This window comes from Lutjanus erythropterus, chromosome 14 (assembly GCF_056507025.1).
Source record: "Lutjanus erythropterus isolate fLutEry1 chromosome 14, fLutEry1.hap2, whole genome shotgun sequence".
Classification (NCBI taxonomy): domain Eukaryota; kingdom Metazoa; phylum Chordata; class Actinopteri; order Lutjaniformes; family Lutjanidae; genus Lutjanus; species Lutjanus erythropterus.
In genome coordinates this window covers 23,174,401-23,193,190 of record NC_139330.1, presented here as the reverse complement: position 1 = coordinate 23,193,190, position 18,790 = coordinate 23,174,401, and the positions used below count along the sequence as shown (strand labels likewise).

General features: G+C 40.3%; 1 protein-coding gene across 2 annotated transcripts in view; it reads left to right on the top strand.

The window, feature by feature from the left end:
• The first annotated feature begins 2,393 nt into the window (after positions 1 to 2,393).
• oprm1 (opioid receptor, mu 1) overlaps positions 2,394 to 18,790 on the top strand; it is a 42,180-nt gene continuing 25,783 nt past the window's right edge. For both annotated transcript variants that reach the window (XM_084735888.1, XM_084735887.1), the window contains exon 1: positions 2,394 to 3,040. In XM_084735888.1, the coding sequence (XP_084592014.1) occupies positions 2,763 to 3,040 (278 nt within the window). In that variant the 5' untranslated portion in view covers positions 2,394 to 2,762. The remainder of the gene's footprint in view (positions 3,041 to 18,790) is intronic.

The following is an 18,790-nucleotide window of genomic DNA, read 5'->3' as shown; positions in this document are numbered from 1 at the left end:
GTTGTTTTTGTTTTTTTATGTTCTTATAAAGTATGTACATTGCATACACGCCCAGGGACAACGGATGAAAATTAGCATTGCACTATATCTGGTGCATATATTTACTGTACACTGTCTCTGTTCAAAAAAATCAAATGACTTAAGTTATTTCTTTGCAATGTAATGATTATGTAATCCTGATTACATCAATAATCTGCTACTACTCAACCCTGCATCCTAAAAAAGAGCAACTGAAATGAAAGTCTCTCTTGTATTAAGACAGACTTGAAAAAAATTGAACCCATCCTTGAAGTTTAGCGACCCTCTGTGTTTTGTTCGTGTTAACGGAGACTGTAGCTCCTGTTGGTGCATCGCTGTTCAGTCTCGCACTGATGAATCATACACCTATCAGCAGAAAGCACAGCCAAGCTGGAAGTTGACCTTATTCAAAAGGCTGCTGGGGCATAAACCGCAGATGTAAATTTACTTGGCAAAATATCAGGCTCAGAAATGAAAGGTGATATTTTTGTGGTCAGCAGTGGTCACATCACAGCCGAATGAAACCCTGCTGCTGGGTACTTGTATAAAACATCTCTGTGCTCTTAAAGTGATTAGAAGTACAATTCTCTCTCCTGATCTCTCCCCATTCTCTGCTCCTCAGATTTATTCAGCTAACTCACTAATACAGTTAGCCAACCAGTTTTTTTTGTATGTGTGGATTTTGCTGATTAAAGCTCCTGTAAAAACAAACGTATAACAATGACTTTGAGCACTAGTTATGCTCACGTTGAATGGTTTCACTCCAAATAGGCCTCCAGCACGTTTAGTAAATGATCTTTGGCCGTTTCGTGCCTCTCTGAAGCTGTAATGAGACAAGCAGGGACATTATCTTGATTAAAATCAATCCCGATTGGATTACACTGTGCTACATTCCCCTGCTCGGCTTCACTCATTAGAGAACAGTAGCGAAAAACAGAAATCAGAAGTGAGGAGACTCATCAAAGCGCGACACGTACATGCATGGACAACTTGACAGATAATCCCTGGACTCGTCCTCATCGTCTGTTACTGCTGTCAGAGCTTAGTCAGTGTACTGCTGTTTTTTTATCCCACAGGTTTCATGTTCCTGTGCAGTATTACTGTGTTATTGGTTATTTCACTGAAAAACACTGTCATTTAAGTGACAGCTGATGATGAAACTGATCTGATGTTCAAGAGTGAATCTATGAGTGTGTGTGTGTGTGTGTGTGTGTGTGTGTGTGTGTGTGTGTGTGTGTGTGTGTATAGCATGTGTTGTTACTGTAATATGAAGCATTAAAAACTCACCAAAATATAATAAAACCTGAAGGACAGGAAGAAGGAAAAAAGTAAAGAACAGCAAAAACAAGGAAACAAGAAAGGAAAGGAACAAGGAAGGAAGACAAGGTGGAGAGAAAATGAAGGAAGGAAGATAAGTGAAAGGGGTGAATGAATAGGAAAGGAGGGAGGAGGGAAGGAATGAACAAAGATGTTAAGGGAAACATGGGAAGGAAGGAAGAAAGTAAGGAAGAAAGGACAGGAACAATGAAAGAAGAAAAATGTAAGGAAAGATGGGAGCAAGGAAGGGTAAGAAGAAAGGAGGGAATGAAGGACAGAACTGATAAAAGTGAGGAATGAAGAACAGAAGGGCAGGAACAAGGAAATACGTTAAGGAACAAGGAAAGACAGATGAAGAATAAAGAGGGATGAGAAAAAGGGATGAGATGAACAGAGGTAAGCAAATGGGAAAGGGAAATGTAGAAAATAAAGGATACAGTAAGAAAGAAAGGAACAAGAAAAATAGAACAGATGGAAGGATAGCGGAGAAAGGAAGATAAGTGAAGGCGCTGACTGAATAGTAAAGTAGGGGGAAAGGAGGGAAACAGGAGAAAAATTGAGAAAGATGGTAGGGATAGATGCAAAAAGGAAGTGAGTGCATGGGAAAGATGGAGCGAAGGAAAGAAAGGGACAAGGAGAGAAAGGATGGAAGGAAGGAAGGAAGGAAGGGAAAGAGGAACTGAAGGAAGGAAGGAAAAAAGAAGGAAAGGATGAACAAAGATGGTAATGTCAAGAAAACAGGGAAAATAAAGAAGGAATTAAGGAATTAATAAAGATGATTGGGATGAAGAATGTAGGAAGGAAAGGAACAAGAAAAGAAGAAAAGATGTAAAGAATCAAGGAAGGAGGTGGTAAAGGGGGAGAAAGGGAGGTAAGAGACAATGAAGGAAGAAAGGAAAGGAACAATCAAAGAGGGAAGGATGGATGAAAGGACGGATCGCAAAAAAGAAGGGAAAGAGAAAGAGAAGGACAAAGATGAGTGGGATAAAAGCTAGAGGACAGGGTAAGAAGGAATGAAAGAGGCAAGAAAGGGAGAAAGTGAAGGAGAAAAGGAGGGAACAATGAAGGAGTAAACAAATGTGAGCAAAAGGGAGGAAATAGGAGAGGAAGGAAAAAAGGAGAGGAAGAAGTCTAGGGAGGAAGGAAGGAGTAAAGGGAGCGAACTAATTCATTTTCACGCCGTCGCTTCAGGATCGCCGTGGCGCGTGAGGCTCGTCAGTACTCTCTCTACAATCGCGCGCGGCCACATTCTTCAGCACGGGGAGGTTTACGGTTACTACCGACGCTCCGTCCCGCTTCTCTTCCCCAAACAACAGACAGACAGACAGACAGCCCAGCAGTCAGCGGGGCTTCACAGGCACCGAGTCCGCAGACGGGCACCCGAGTGGAGGCGAAAGACGCGCTCAGCACCGAACCTACCGAGCACCATGGAGAGCGCAGGTAACGGCTCGGACGCGGATTACCGGAGCCAGCTCCCGCAGCTCTACAACAACACCACCACCAGCAGCTTTTGTCTGAACTTCACCGACGGGAACAACACCACGGGCTTCACGGAGGCGCGGTGCGACCAGGACCGCGGACTGACCGGCAGCCTGGAAGACGACGCCAATCCGGTGATCATAGCGATTGTGATCACCGCTCTGTACTCCATCGTGTGCGTGGTCGGGCTGGTTGGAAACGTGCTGGTCATGTACATCATCGTCAGGTAAGGCGGAAAAGTCCTCACACAAACACTGATGAGACGCGTGGATGTGTAGTTACAGACCGTCCTTTTCTAACAAACAACCTGTTGCTGTATTAACCATATTGTGCGTAAAGGTGTGTGTTTGTTTGTGTTTATGAGGCCGAATGAGACCATGTGAATGCGGTGTTGACAGCGCTGCCAGCTCAGCTGGCGTTCGTGCGTAAAAATGCCTCCAACCTCCTAAGTTTCTCCATGCAGCGCGCAAAAAGCGAACGGAGAGAGAGGATGGAGAAGAGAAGCTGCTGCTACAGCCGAGATCCATAACAAAAGAGCTACAGCAGGCAATATGTTGTACATATGTAAAGACACCACATACACCACAGCTGTCTCTCTGTCTTTCATCCACAACACCATAACAGAACTGGGAAATCGCACTGATGTGACAAGATGATACACATCACTCCCATGTGAGTGCTGAACACAAACACCATGAGTCCTGTCAGATGCTGCTCTCTTCATATACACAGTGACTTCAGCGGCCTTTGTTCCCTTGAACATGGCTGTTCATGTTCTATGAATATATATTCATGAGTTTCATGTAAAATTAAATGAGAGGCCTTAAATAGACTTGGAAATGCTCTTAAAACAAGCAGTTGGCATGAAAGTGATGTGTTGAAAGTTATCTCAGTGTGCTGCCTTCAGGTCACACCAGCACTACAGTTTTTTTTAGAGTCAGACTGATATATTGGACCAATACTGACGTCCTGATACTGACCCCTTTATGTTGTCTGATATGACCTTTTAATGATCATTCTTAACTCAAGTTTAATATATAGCCTATTTTGCTCTCTTTGTGTTTTTTGTTTGTACAATTAAAAATATCAGTGAAACTTTACTGTTTCAGTGCCCTGATGTTATTTTGGACTATAAAGTTTATTGCTAAGCTGTAAAATATCCTGCCTTCATTACATATATTTGCCACAAGTGTTAACCACTTTTGAGGGATCACTAGAAAAACTTGTTTTTATGTGTATATGCTGTATATTATATTCTATATAAAGAATATCAGCCAATATATTGATATTGGAATTGATATTGGAATGATTTTACTATTATCTGGGCCATACTGGTTTCATACGAAAGATCAGTAGATTGGTGAGTATTATTTGGTCTCTAAAACTTACAATATGATAATGGCATAAATTAAAGGCACAGTTCAAATAATTTGCAATGGGTTTGTGTAAGGTACAAACTAACTAACAGACCGAGGCAGCAGTAGGCCAGCAACTGCCATGTTTGGTTGGCTTGGAGAGAGCTATTTCTGGCTTTTATAACAGCTGTTCACCATCAGAAAAGGCTGTCAGACAGCAGAGTTAAACAGTCAATATATTCTAAATATAGCATACAATTGAACTGCTACAGATTTTTTAAGACGAGCCTTCTTGTAGGTGGCTAAAATACATACGACAGCAGTACATCACTTAGCTCCCATGCTGGTACTCCTCTCTGCTTCGTCAACCTGGGAGTATGCTAACCTCAATCTACGGTAGCAAATACACTGCCCATGGTTAAGTACCTCACACAACCATACATATAATTAAAATCATCCCTTTAAATTGCATGTTTCAAAAAGTCTTCCACTGCATCCCCTTTTTAAAGACCGCTTTCATGCAAATCTGTTCACTCACTTCACATGTCAACATCTCATTAATTGATATTTTATACTTTGTCTTGAGCAAACGTCACACTTTAATGATCTCATCACAGGAAGAGTTTTTATCCTCTTTAATTACCCTTCACAAGAAGTAGAGGATAAAAATACATGATGGAGTGGTGCACAAATGAAAAATATTTGGACTTAACTTTTAAATTTTTTTTACTTAAAGAGACAAATTGACTACAGAGTCTTGCAGGAAGAAAGTTTAAAAGTCTCACACAAAATGGATATTTCTCATTTTCATATGCTGATATTAATATAAATCATCTATTTTGTTATAGGCAAACTATGCAGAATTTTACCAAAGAACAATGCATAGACTCATACAAGAACAATCCCTCTCAAACATCACCCACAACTCTCAAGAAGTGTGTGGCGGCGCCTGCATCCTCGGACACCCACCCTCTACCCGTACCTTCTTATTGTCTCATTGTTTTGCTGTGCTTGGGATGCTTCCCCAACCTAAAACACTGGTATTTGACATCCTGAGAATGAGACTCAACAGTCAACTATCTTTCTGTTGCATTTACAATCACCAGCCAACAAATCCTACTTATTTTACCTTTAAACCACCCACTGAAGTAGATTTCACTGACAGGGAGGATTTCACTGCTGGCCTTTAATTGCACATCTGACATTTATGTTGGTTAAATGCTCCCTGGCCGATGGTCCGTCATCCCACACGAGGCTTTGTCAGGTAATAAAAGTCACTTGATTGTTAGAGAGCAGGAGGAGATAAATGAGGACAAAATGGGTGAGAGATGAACTTGGAAAGGAGCTGGACATGAGTGGATGGTTTAGGGGAGAAAGTCTGATGAGCTGTGAGAAAGCTAAGGAGAATGGTGATAAAGGTGAGGGTGATCCGCCTTGTGATTACCCATTTTATTGGTGTGATAGAGTCACTGAAGAGTGGCAGAGTGGAGGATTTGCTGAGCTGAACCTGTCAGACAGGAGCTCAGATAGCTTTGAAATTGAAATGACACCACTTAATTATATAAATTAGTGTTAATAGAAGATGAGCCCTTCCTATTTTGACTTGATTCTCTATTACTACTATAATACATTATACCATTACTTTGTTACACCTATTATTCTGCTCTCCTCCCTACTGTTTCCAGGGCAGATGCAGCATGAAGCGAGTGCTCATTTGCCAGACTGCACACATCATCCCCTTCAGTCTGAGTGTTTCCCCAAATAGTTCTGTTTTGCTAAAGAATGCACACATGCATCTTTTCAGGATGTTTTCTGCATCTATGCACAAATTATTCATGACAGATCTGTCCCTATGATTGGAAAGAGTACTACTAGAATATTTTACTCAAGTAAAAGTAAAAATTACTTGTGTAAAAATGTAAAGAGTAGGTCCATTTAGCTACCTTACATGTTTAAAAGGGTGATGATGATGTTGTATGATAGAATGATTAAATTAGAGAACAGCATTAGGTTACAAAATAAAGTGTTTTTACTTGTCAGGCTGCTCCCAAGAACCACACCACAGAGTCAACAATAAATTCCATATAAATAGATGGACATTTGCAGCCAGTACAGACAACTTACCATCAGTTATGAATAGACAACCACCCTCCTCAGTGTAGCCTAGGACTAGGACTAACCAGAAACAAGAACAAAACTCTCTAAATTAGATTTAAAGCTCACAAAAATGACTGGCAGTGAACTTGAAGAACTATGGACAACATGGTGGGTTCAACAAGCAGCATTAGGCTGCATAATTTAAATACTTGGTCCCTTTAACAGCAGAATAAAGCATCACTAAGGCACACAACACAGAAATGTATAGACACTACAAACTCTACACAACACTAGGTTGCCAAGCAACGCACATTCTCATGTAGAGAGGGAGTTACACCCGTCAGTATGGCCCTTGTCCACCAAAGCATTTTTCCCAGCTTAAAATGCCAGCCACTCTTCTAAAAACACTCAGCGGGGAGCGCATGAGAGCACTTGGAGGCGCAGCGTTGTATCAGGTATCAGATGATATGGAATATCCACAGAAGTAACTGTTAATTTATGTTTTGCAAGTACCTGATTTCCCAGATAGCTTGTGTTATTATCAAATACTGGAAGTAAAAATGTTGGCACAAGGTAGAGTAGCCTACTTGCTCTGGGTGTTGCTCTGCATGAAAGGAAGGCTGGAGCATGTAGGGAGAGGACCCGCCGGTCTGTGAGGATTCACGAGAACATCTCAGTGTGTACCATCGTTTGATTCAAGAGCATGAGTTGGACAGAGCCCAGTTCAAGCAGTATGAACAGGACACATTTTGTGGAAGCCTATTTGTCACGCCCCTCCTTGACTGTGGTTGCACAGCTGGGTAAACAGTGAGAGTGAAAAGTGCAGCGTTTTACCAAAAGTTGAAAATGTTTCAATGACTGATGTGTTCCGAGAATATACTTCGTCGAATGTGTTCCACCTCTTTTGCTCTTGACAGAGACTGTTTACGTGCATGCATTGGTCAATAAGGCACTGACTATGAATAGATCCAAATAGAAACCAGAACACTTACTAAGAAAACCATTAGAATGTATCCTATTGTAATGTGATGGTGTATTAAGGAGAGGAGAGCTGCTCTTATCAGTGGGGATCTTGACCTAGTTAATCGAAAGAGAACTGAACTGAGATTAATTTTAAAAAACAAAACAGGAAATATAAAGGAAAGGGAGAGAGTCAGCTCTGCTCCGGTAATGCCAGGGAAGCGTGGAGTGGAGTTGAAGTTATGAAGGGCCGGGAGGGAAGAAACAAGAGGCCACACTGAATAAAGGTGCATTGTTTGCTAATGACGTGAATCATTTTTATTCTAGATTTTATAACCACTACTTTCCAATTTTAATTTTAATAATGATGATGACTTTCTAACACAACTGACCACTCCCTTATTGTACTGACAGAGGCAGAAGTACCAGCCAAACCTGGTAAAGCATCTGGACCTGATGGTTTAAGGGGAGAGTAATTAAATTATGTAGGTTCCAGCTAACAGCAATTTTTATGAAATTGTTCCAGCGCTTGCAGAGCTAAATGACTTTAGACCAGGTGTGCTGTCTAGCATCCAAGCAAATGTATAGAGGGAGTCATAGTTAATCATCTTTCAGCATCTCTCAGAGAATGGTTTGACCCAGTTCAGTTTGCATACGAAGAAGGCAGAGGTACTGGAGACGCAACACTGACATTGATGAATACTCGTAGTAAGCATGTACAGCAGTCTAAGAGTTATGCTAGATTATTATATATGCATATATATATGTATAATTGATTCTGATTCATCTTTAGTACAGGAGCACCTCAAGGATGTGTGTTTTCACCTGTTTTGTTTTCCTTATACACCAAAGAAATGCAGATTATGAATTCAACATGCCAGTTGTATAAGTATGTAGATGATATGTTAGTTGGTCTTATGCAGGCAGGTGACACAATCAACATGTCTACATATTTTCATCATATTGGTGAGCTTATTAAATGGCGTGAAGACAGACAGTGCCCTTTTTATCAATGAATGTAAGACAAAGGAGCTGGCTATCGCAACTCAGCACAATGCCTGTCTCCTTTTTCCTCCTGTTGTGATTAATGAGCAGCCTGTGGAGGCGCTGGAGCAGTTTAAGTATTTCTGACCCTTTTCTGATTGCACTTTAAGCTTGAAAATGTAACTAAATACAAAACAAAAGCAGTATGTTTTTTCAGGGTCAGTATAAATAACGATTATTACTAATCCAGGAAACCAATAGCTGATATTTGGATATTCAGAATTTATATATATTTGCAGTATAAAGGAACATATTATTTAAAAATTATAAACAAATACTCCAACACAAAACTTTAAGCATATGTTTAATTAAAATAAAACTTTTCAAAATTGGGCCAAATCATATTGTGAGTCATTAACGAGATCAGAGAATGGTGACTACAGACGGAGAGAGGCAGCTGCATCAGAACCAAAGCAGCACATTTTACAATTAATTTATCTTATCAGAGATTTAATTAAAAGCACTTAATATTGGATCCAATTATTGGCTAGGCAGATAATCAGCCTATTCCTAAAAATGACTACATTTTTAAAAACATTCAAAAAAGTACACAAAAAGCTGACTTTGTGCGTTCACTTCTTCAACTGCTGCCCCTGGTGCCATAGGAGTAAAATGAAGTGGAAAAAAAGACATAGGGCAAACAGAAGTGAAATCAACTTTTGAAACACAAGTAATGTACCAGCATCAGTTTAATGATGGGATATATGTCTGCAGCTGTCTGGCAGGGGTACAAGACCATTTATGATGTATGAGTTGGTATACAAGCTTGCATTATGTATTCCAAAGCAGTTTGTCAAGAAAGCAGATGATAGATGTGAAGGGCATTACTTGAGCTTTAGCTCTCTCATCCTTGGCTGTACGGTAGAAACAGATTTAGGACGACGTACCCGTCCCCTGCCTTCTCTGGGGTAATGAAATGGGCATCAGCCTGGATACTGACACAACTTTGTGTGTGTGTTTGTGTGAAGCCATGCATACAGAAAAGTTTTGCGGATTCTCACAACTTTTTGAGCTCGACTAATGAGACTTTAAGGAATTGGGAGGAAGGTAAAGGATGTGTCTCATTCCTCCAAGAACCGCAACCCATCAGGGTCATTAACATTCATCAACCTCTTTGTCTTTCTCTCTATCTCTGCTGGTCTTTTGGTCTTTTCTCTCTCTCAGCCTTTAGATTGAGAGTGAACAGCCATTTAGCTAATGACACACAGAGGATATTTACTTGTAAATGGAAATGTCGTCTTGAACTCTCCGTCCCCACTTTGTAGTCATGGCCTTGAATGCAATTTTGCCAGATTAAATAGAGACAGCAGTGGATGAGAAATGTTTTCCCCGTTACCGTCTGAGTAATGATAACCTTACAGCCATAAAACATCCCTCCCTCACTCTTTATCTCCATGTCCTTTTTGCTCGTCTGCTCGCTCCACACTTACATCCGCAAACTTCTTGTGAGCAAACAAACAACCAGGGATCTGCACGCTCAATCGGAAAAATCAATTGCGGTTGAACAGAAACCGCTGGGTTCCACTGGGAGTGTGCCGCCAGTGCAGAGTGCTTCCTGTTGCCATGGAAACACTGTGAGGCGTTTTGAGCACGGTGAGCGCAAAAATGACTCCGCCATCTCCCCAAACCCCTGCCTCCATCCCCCATCCAGCCTGACGAGCAGGCAGCTGTACCTGGCTGGTCGCATTCAGCCGCTGAAGTGTTTCTAAAACTTTGAATGCTTTTTGGTAAAGAGGCTTTTGAACAGCTGCACACACTGACCTGCACTCAACTGCTGTTACTTTGTGCTGTTTTATAACAAATGTGACCTTGTGTAATTCTTCTTCACGTGAGGTAAAATTTCCATGACCCTGCTCTCTGAGGTCAGTGTAACTTGTAAACATCTCCTTCCCCTCTGTTTACGTGTGAGTTTGAACCCAGTCACATGAAATATGGTGTTATGATGAGAGTCAACACAATCTGGTTCACAAGACAAATGTCACAGATCCTCACTAATGTTTTCTCTCTAATGGGTTTCTCGTAGCTCCTCCAGTCTGACGTGACAAATAATCTGTGGCTGAGTTTCAAATAACCAACCTGCAGTCTCTCTCAAGGCTGATGCTTGGCTACAAACCTTTACACAAGATCAATTATAGTGCTTGTATTTATTGTAAATTAAAAGATAAGAATCTCTGTAAATGTAAAGGATAGGCTCACATTTTTAAAAGTCTATCTTAAAACAACAGTCACAAACCCATTTGTACAAAGAGAGGGTAATGGTGCTGTGTGTGTTTGTCTGGTCTATAGTGAACGCTTCCCGAAGTGATTTCAATGTACATCCCTGTCAGGGATGGGTAAACTTTCATTGATACGATACTGATATTGATACTGCTCATCAATACTGATACTACTCACTATAATTTTTTGCAAAAAATAAAGAATGACATGAAAAGATTCAGCAGTTCATTATTACATTTTTGCATGAATAATGTAATGAATTTGTTTCATGAGTTATTTGCATTTAGCTGCATTTTCATTCAAATTTATTAAAGTAAGGACACAATTTTGAAAGTTTTGCCCTGTCATCTATTCATGTAATTTTACATAAACGGATAGCAGGCTTTTGGATTTGGAGTCAGTATTCCTGACCGGTCAGGGCCAATATATATATATACATATATATATATATATATTTCTGGGATTTCTGACCAAGGCTAATTTCCAAATTTGCAAAACCATTCAGCTTGTACAGACAGATTAATCTGACATGCCAGATGGTTTGTCACACAGAAAATCTGAGGAGTTGTCCTTGGAAACTGTTTGGAAAAAGTGATGCACTTTCAAAAAATACTTGGCAGGTGATAGATGGACTATCTGTCTATTGCCATCTATCATGGACTAAATTCTATCAATCAGCTGAAGCCTGTTAGGGAAAGAAAGACAGCATCTTTTCTATCGAGAAGAGTCTTTAGTGCTTTTCTTTGCTATCATTTCAATAAAGAAATATGATAATGACTTGAAGCCTAGCCTTGCAAGATAAAAGTCAGTTCACTCAGGAGAGCGTTTACTCAGGAGTAAAGATACATTTTATTATATAAATGATATGTGATGATTAGTCTCGACAGACAGCCTGCCCTGAATGGTTGCAAGATAAATGCCCCCATGGAGTCCAGACACTGGTGATGGTGGTATCTGACTCTGGGACTGATGAGGCTGAAAAATGATGAGACTGATGAATCTGAGGATGGGCGGAGATGGGTGGTGAAGGGGTGTACATACCAGCACCAGGGAAGACCAAAGTCAGAGAGGAAAACATTTAAAAATTTAAAAAGACAGCAGCCACTGTGCCAGAAGTGATCAGCTGATGGAACAGCTGATAGCACAACTGACAGGCTTAGACAATGATAGCAGGAAGAGAGAGCGTGCATTAGAACAGTGAATAGCAGGATGGTAAGAAGAAGAAACTAGAGGCCCAAACATGTAAAAGTATAGTCTTCCTGACTGAACTTTTGCTCTAGCTTCATATGGCTGAGAGGACTGCTCTAGATGTCTACTCTATACTCAGTCTTACATGCTCCTACATTGTAGAAACTCTTTACAAATAAATGTTATTTTGTATGAGGTGTTTGCAAAGAAAGTAATGTTTTGTACAGCATAAATGTTGCAGAATCATTCAACCAAACTGAGCACTGAAACGGCAGAAAGAGACAAAAATACCTCTGAGCAACAGTTAAAGTCATTGGTAAAATAAACTGGAAGCTTAACATTAAACTCTGTGGAGATTTCAATAAGAATGAATTCTTGTTTCAGTGCCAGATTTACAATAATGCCCATACCAAGCTGGAATTAAATACTTGAAAATAAAAAATAGGATGGTCTAGGGTTAGCACTATTGGAATTGAATCACGGAAAATCACATTAACATACAAAATAACAGAGCCCAATCTTTATTGTGATTCAATAATGATCTCAAGTCACAATCTCGAAAAATTGTCACGTCAGTATTCTCCCCTGTCATTGACTAAATGGTGTCTGATTTATTTTTTTTTATGATTTATAGTTGCTGTCTGAATTATGATGTTTTCATCTGTTAGAATAGTGTTTGTTGAAGGAAAGAAGAAAAACATCGATTGGAAATTTCTAAATGGCAGCCTAAGTGATGGAGCACAAAATCCAATGTCCTCATTTTATGCATAAATGACTTGTAAAGTTTATCTGACGTTAATATGAGTCTGAGTTAGAACAAATCAAGTGTCTGTTTTTCTTGCCAAATTCCCTTCAGCCATGGCTCAGCAAGAAAACTCTGTCCTGGGGAGCACAAAGAGGGGGATGCATACTAACAAGACTTGATTTGTCTAACTCAGACTGCATAAGCCTCATATTAGCTTCGGATGAACTTTACAATCCATTTGTACACAGAACAAGCGCTGTGGATTTTGTCCTCCGCATGTCTTGCATTGGCATCGCTTTAAGAAGGCATTTGTTTCAGGCAAGTACAGACAGGAGGAATGATTACAGCTAAGAACAGGCAAATCCTACATACAGACATGCTAATATAGACTTGAAAAAAGTGTCTTCCTATCTTTTAAAAGAGCCACAATTTATGCAAAATATCTAATCTCATTGTTTTGAAGTACTGCATTTTAATTCCTAGAACTGTTACACAAGCTCTGATTTCAATCACCAGGTGGTGAGTTGTGTTGGATGAAAGAGAATGGCTTCCCCCTCATTAACACAAATTAGTCACTGTGTGTATGTATAGTGTCTGTTTTAATATGAAAAAAAGCATAAATTAGCCCTGGGAATCACTGACTTCATTTCAAAACCACTCTTTGATGTCACAGACAGACACACACACACAGAGTGTAGATACAGTAGCTTTCATGAACATCCCCCTGTGTTATAGGTGCGAGTTCATGCTCATGTGGCTATATATAGGCACACATATAGGCCTACTGTTTTTTCACCAAGATTAGTGCGTATGTATAGTTTTTTTCAATGCGGCTAAACCCTATTTTTATGGGTGATTCCCACTGCCAGCAGGCGTGTTTGGTTCAGTCTCATGTCTGTGCAGTAGAGCAGAGAGAAAGACGTTTTTTAAAAGTCTCTGTTTGTTCACCTCTTAAGTACTTTTGTAGCATCTAACTGAATCTCTGTGGTTTAAGTCCTTTAAGTTCAGGTTCCCTCCTATGGCACTGTTTGTACTTTTAGGCATCTACTTTATTTTACTGTTTCATGTTTGCTTTTAGTTCTATACAAGTCATATTATTGCAGATGAAAACCCAACATTTCCTAAAAGCTTGCCGTGCTGGACTGACGCACTGAGTCAAACCAAGCCAAGTCAAACCAGCATGTCAAGGAGTGAAAATTGGCGTATCCACCTGTGTGTCATGTTTCTATCACTGCCGATCAGAGCTGGAGCTACGTTTGGGCGATATCTACCTAATTATGTCCACAGATTACAATAGACGGTGATATCGTTGCTGTTGGAAACACAGTAACAGCAGAAGAGAAACACAGCAGCCTCCAATGTATCCAAGTGACTGTGGTGAACATGGAGACATAGAGGAATAACCAGCAGCAACAGCTTCTTTTTGTTTCCTCTTCTACTTGTCAAAAGCAGAGCTTCACCAGCAACTCTTGGCTTATGAAAACTATGAGAAGACACATTGCTTCAAGTACAGAGAGCTTTTAAATCACAATGTTACCATGGTTCAGTGGTCAACGATTGTCAACAATCTTTGGCAAAACCCTAGCTGGAGCCAATAAGTACCTGTGACTGCAGAGTCATTTGCACCCTTTCAAGACAAAGCCTAATGTTTGAGTGTTTTTTTTTTGTCCACTGTAAAAGGGGCTTTAGTGTGGGAGAATGTGGATTTTTTTCCCATGTCAACACATAATAGCTGTGAAGATAAACCGAACGAACCAACAGCAGACACTTGTGCCTCCAGCAGCCACGATGTCCCTCCATCACAGAATCACATCTGTCGTTCAGATTTACATTCCTGCGTGTGCATTTGCGTGTGGTGCACCGTCCTCGGCACACCCTTTTCTTACCTCTTCACAGACCCTGTTAACATTTGAGGCTGGGCACTCTGACCCTGTGTAACAGCTGCACAGCGCTGAGCATACTGGCCTTGTGTGCTTAGGCCTTGATTACTGTTAACCAATGAGAAGCGGGCAGCTCAACGTTTGCTGCTTGCCTGTGGATTTTATGCTGCAATTACTTTGTTTGCTTTAGGGCACAGAAAAACTAACTTGGCACAAAATGAGTCACAAAAATGTATTCAGGGCCTGACCTCCGTGACTAGGAACAATAAAACATATCATTAAGATTAATTCTTTTACTATATTTACCAAAAAGCTGCCATAACTTCAATAATCATTATTATCATCAGCACTGAAAACATTAAACAGCTCAGTGTGAGGCTCAGACAGATGGTGATCATACTAATCAGGGCCGTGTTATCCAGTTTCAGTGTACCTTAGTGCTCTACGAAGGTTTCTAGGGTATATCTTAGCAAAGGAATTTCTTTTCCTACGAGTGTTTCCCAGACTGTCCCTTAGCGGGGGACCTGAAGGAAGAGCTTCTGAGGTACAATGTAAGTAGTAAGCTATCTTTCACCACAGTGCACACATCATTTGATCACTTGTAATGGCTCATAAATTACATTTTAACATAACAAGGGTTGCCATAGTCATTTTACCTCAATCTAATATGAAACAAAGGAAGCTATGCCCACTAAAGATCATCTACTAATCTATTGAAGAATCCAGACGAGACCTCCAATAAATATGAAACCTACTGTATACCCTACAAAATGTAAAACAGAGTAATTTCGTGATATATATGACATAGTCTGAGACTTCTTAAATGGCCAGGATAAATGATATAGCTAAATGGGTGAATGATTTTGTTCTCATACAAACAAAAGATCTAATACAAATTTGTTGTCGTCACACAATACACACCTGTAGCGTTTAATTGGAGTGTGTTTGTGTGTGTGTGTGTGTGTGTGTGCATATGTGGTCTATGTCAGCGCTGTGCTCCTTTGCTGGCAGTGTTCAGTACAGGCTACTGTAGCCTAGCCACAGTCAGAAAAGCCATATCCTCAGCTTGCTCCATTACATTAACAAATCCATAATTTTAAACAAATTGGATTAGTGTTATGGAGAAGTCCTATATTTCATTACGCTACCATCGTAATAAGAATAAACAGATTAAATGACAACATTCTCAAGATGCGAAGTTAATTTTAAACTAATGATCTATTTTGCGCAAGTAGCCTAGATGTGCACTATACTGTAACTGTCCACACGAAAAGCATGATGGCCTGATAAAATTAAACTGTGACAGGATGAATGGAGCGCATCACTGAGGGACAGTGTTTAAGTGGTTCAGACTGCCCCCCTAAGCTTTCAGAAGGTATACCTTAGCTAAGGAGACTCTGGAAAACAGCCCGTAAGCTTAAGGGAGACCTTAAGGTACAAGTTACGATGCATGTAAAGCTAAGGAGGCCCTAGGAAATGTGGCCCTGGGTGATACAAAGTCTAATTTCTTGTTAAGGAGACAATTATGAGTAGAGGCTGCAGAGAGCTAATTAGGATGTCCTTCCTCTGTGCGTGTGTGTGTGAGTAATGAGCTTCTTAACATCACTGGACACTTCTAGAGAATTAGAGCGCTGTCAATCTGGATTCAACGGGAGGTGCTCTGTCGAGCTCAGCAAAAGGACAAAAGACAAAAAGAAAAAAAAAAGACAAAGAATGAGAAGGACAGTCACTCATGAGCACCTGCATAAAACCTTCACAATTTGACGGACCTTGACTTTGAAGACCGAGGAGATCACAGGGGAAATAAAAGTGTTTTTTTTCTACGAATATAGTGATAGTCACAGTCATGCACTGAGAATGATGATTAGCCAAAGAGGAGGGGACGAAAAAGACAGATTTTGTCTCTTTCTCCACTTGATGATTGATGGTAGCTCTCAGCTCTTTTGTCCTTCTGTCAATTACATAGTGACTCACTCAGTTACCCTGATTCCTCTCTTTATGTTTTATGACAGGTACTGTTAAACATGTCTTTCCTCATCAAGGCTGGCATTTCAAAGCACCAGAGGGTATTGCAGATCTCAAATCAGTTTGATGATTCTGTTACACCCCCCTGCTTGTAATTGTATGAAGCTTTCCATGGGTCTTTTTTTTTATCTTTTCAAATAAGCAATTTTTCCACAAGAATAGTTTACTGTCGCAAATTGTCAAGGACGAGCAAACAAACAAACCAGCAAGGTCGACTCATGACCTCAATTAGAGTAAAACACGCTGCAGTTTTCTACCAAAACTGTCACACTGCTGTGTACATCAGTTGCATTTATCAAATGTGGATTTAAGGCAGAGGCCAAGGGCACATAGAGACCCTTTGTAGGAGGTCTTCAGTGTTCCTAAGCAACAAGCTGATAAACTCTTCTTGAGGTCCCTGTTTCCATGGCCATCATCACTGACAATCTGGGTTTGTCCTAAATTGGTTCCCTATTTCTTGTTGCCATATTTCTGGAGATGAAAAACCATTAGAGGAGTGAATCACAATGAAGTGGGCAGTTTTTGTCAAACCCATGGCTAGAACACAATGCAGTGGCTGAGTACATGCGGTGTGTGCAATTTGTGTCATTGTGATCCAGGTAATCCCATTTAGAGGATGTTTAAAGTGTTTTGCAAACTAAATTCGGGCATTCTTAACTAGGCCAGGTTTGTTGTGGGTTTCACTTTGAGATGGAAAATTGGAGCCTGAAACATTCATTTACAGGTTGAGCTGTTTTTTTCCCCTAAACAATTAGGAAAACATCAACACCTCAGAGCATGGCGTAATTTACAGCACTGGAAGAATTTCACAACAGTTTCAGTTATCCCAACTATCGCACTGGAGCCAACAGACAAAGGACTGACTGACAGTCTCAGACTCAGGGAAGACTGAATAAAAAGTCTTTACTGGCAGAAAACGTCGGTAAACAGATGATCGGCTCACAAAAGCAAAGGTTTCCAAAGAACCAAGACAAAGGCTGAGTCATTTCACAAAAACACGGTCTAATACCACAAGGAAAACACAAGAAATTAAGGCTGGAGCGTTTAACTAAGGAAGCTAGACAAACTGGCAACAGACAAAAGGCACCACAAAGACAAGGGAGAAGGGGTAATGAAGGACAGGTAAAACTAATTAAGGCGGGGTAGGTAATCACGCAGGCGGGGAAACACACAGGGGCAGGAAGTGAAGTATCTGAAACCAGAGACAAAGGCTATTATACCAAAATAACAGGAAATACTACCAGACAACTGGAAACACTGGGAGACTGAGATGTAACACTAACTGGATGTTTTAGCCTGTTAAATACAAATTTCACACATTTCACATCACTACTGCCTGTTTTCTTCAGATGTTTTGATAGACCACCATTTTGAAATATTGTGCTATTGACAAGCCTACCATAGGCAATGGCAAACAACTGCGAAAACCACTGTGTTCATGTTTTTTCCTCTCGTTTTACATTCCATTTTGTGTGAAATGAATGGATAAATGCTTAAAAGAATTTGACGAACAGTACGAGCCAGCAAGGCTTCAAGCTCAGAGGTGGATCGATTCTGGTTGTCGGTCAAACTTTGAAATTTGCCATGTTTATGTCAATTTACTATTTATGTCGTAGGTTAATCTGTTGAACTGAGCATTAGCATCTTAAGTGGCTAATGTTGCTAATACCACAGGTTGGGGTAATATTGGACTAATGTTTTAGTGAGAGCAGTAGGCTGGATGCTGGTAACTGTCTTTTCATGTTGCTTTTTGTGGAGTTTAATACTGTATTGCAAGCCACATCAACTCTGTTGTATGGAAGATGACCAGTTTTGCTCTGTAATTTGATAGACAGACCCTGATGGTAACAATAAATACTAGGCATGAAAAAGAAATGGTCAAACTGCAGGAATTCGTTGGGAACATTGTATAACTATGACTAGCTGAGCAGTGAGGTGATATATTGTCTAATGTCGTGTTACTTCTTTCATCATAAATGAAGTAATGTACAAAAACAAACAAAAGAATGGTGCTGGAACCGCATGCTGCACTGTTCAGCCAACCTGAATAACCGCAGGGAACAGGTTTAGTCACTGGTTTAAATTCATTTCACTACAATATGTCAGTCCAGCATAAGGGCCATGAGTCTTGCTTCAAACAAGCAATCAATCACACTGTTTCACTCAAGGTCGTGGAAAAAAATGTGTGCTACAAAAACTATAAATTACAAAACATCGCACCACAACACACAGACCGAAGGCTGCATTTAAGATCACAGGATTGCTTTGAGCACAAATATCCATGTGTGGATTTTCCTTTAATTAGACCATAAAAAGGCCATGAAGCGACTACAAAAACAGATAAATGTGTCAGTGCATCTGAGGTGTCTGGTGGATAATTTGTATCAATTATCAGTCACTTTCCATGACTTTTGTCATTCATCTGTGTGCTAGTGATAAGAGAGTGTTGTGTTACACCTTCAGCA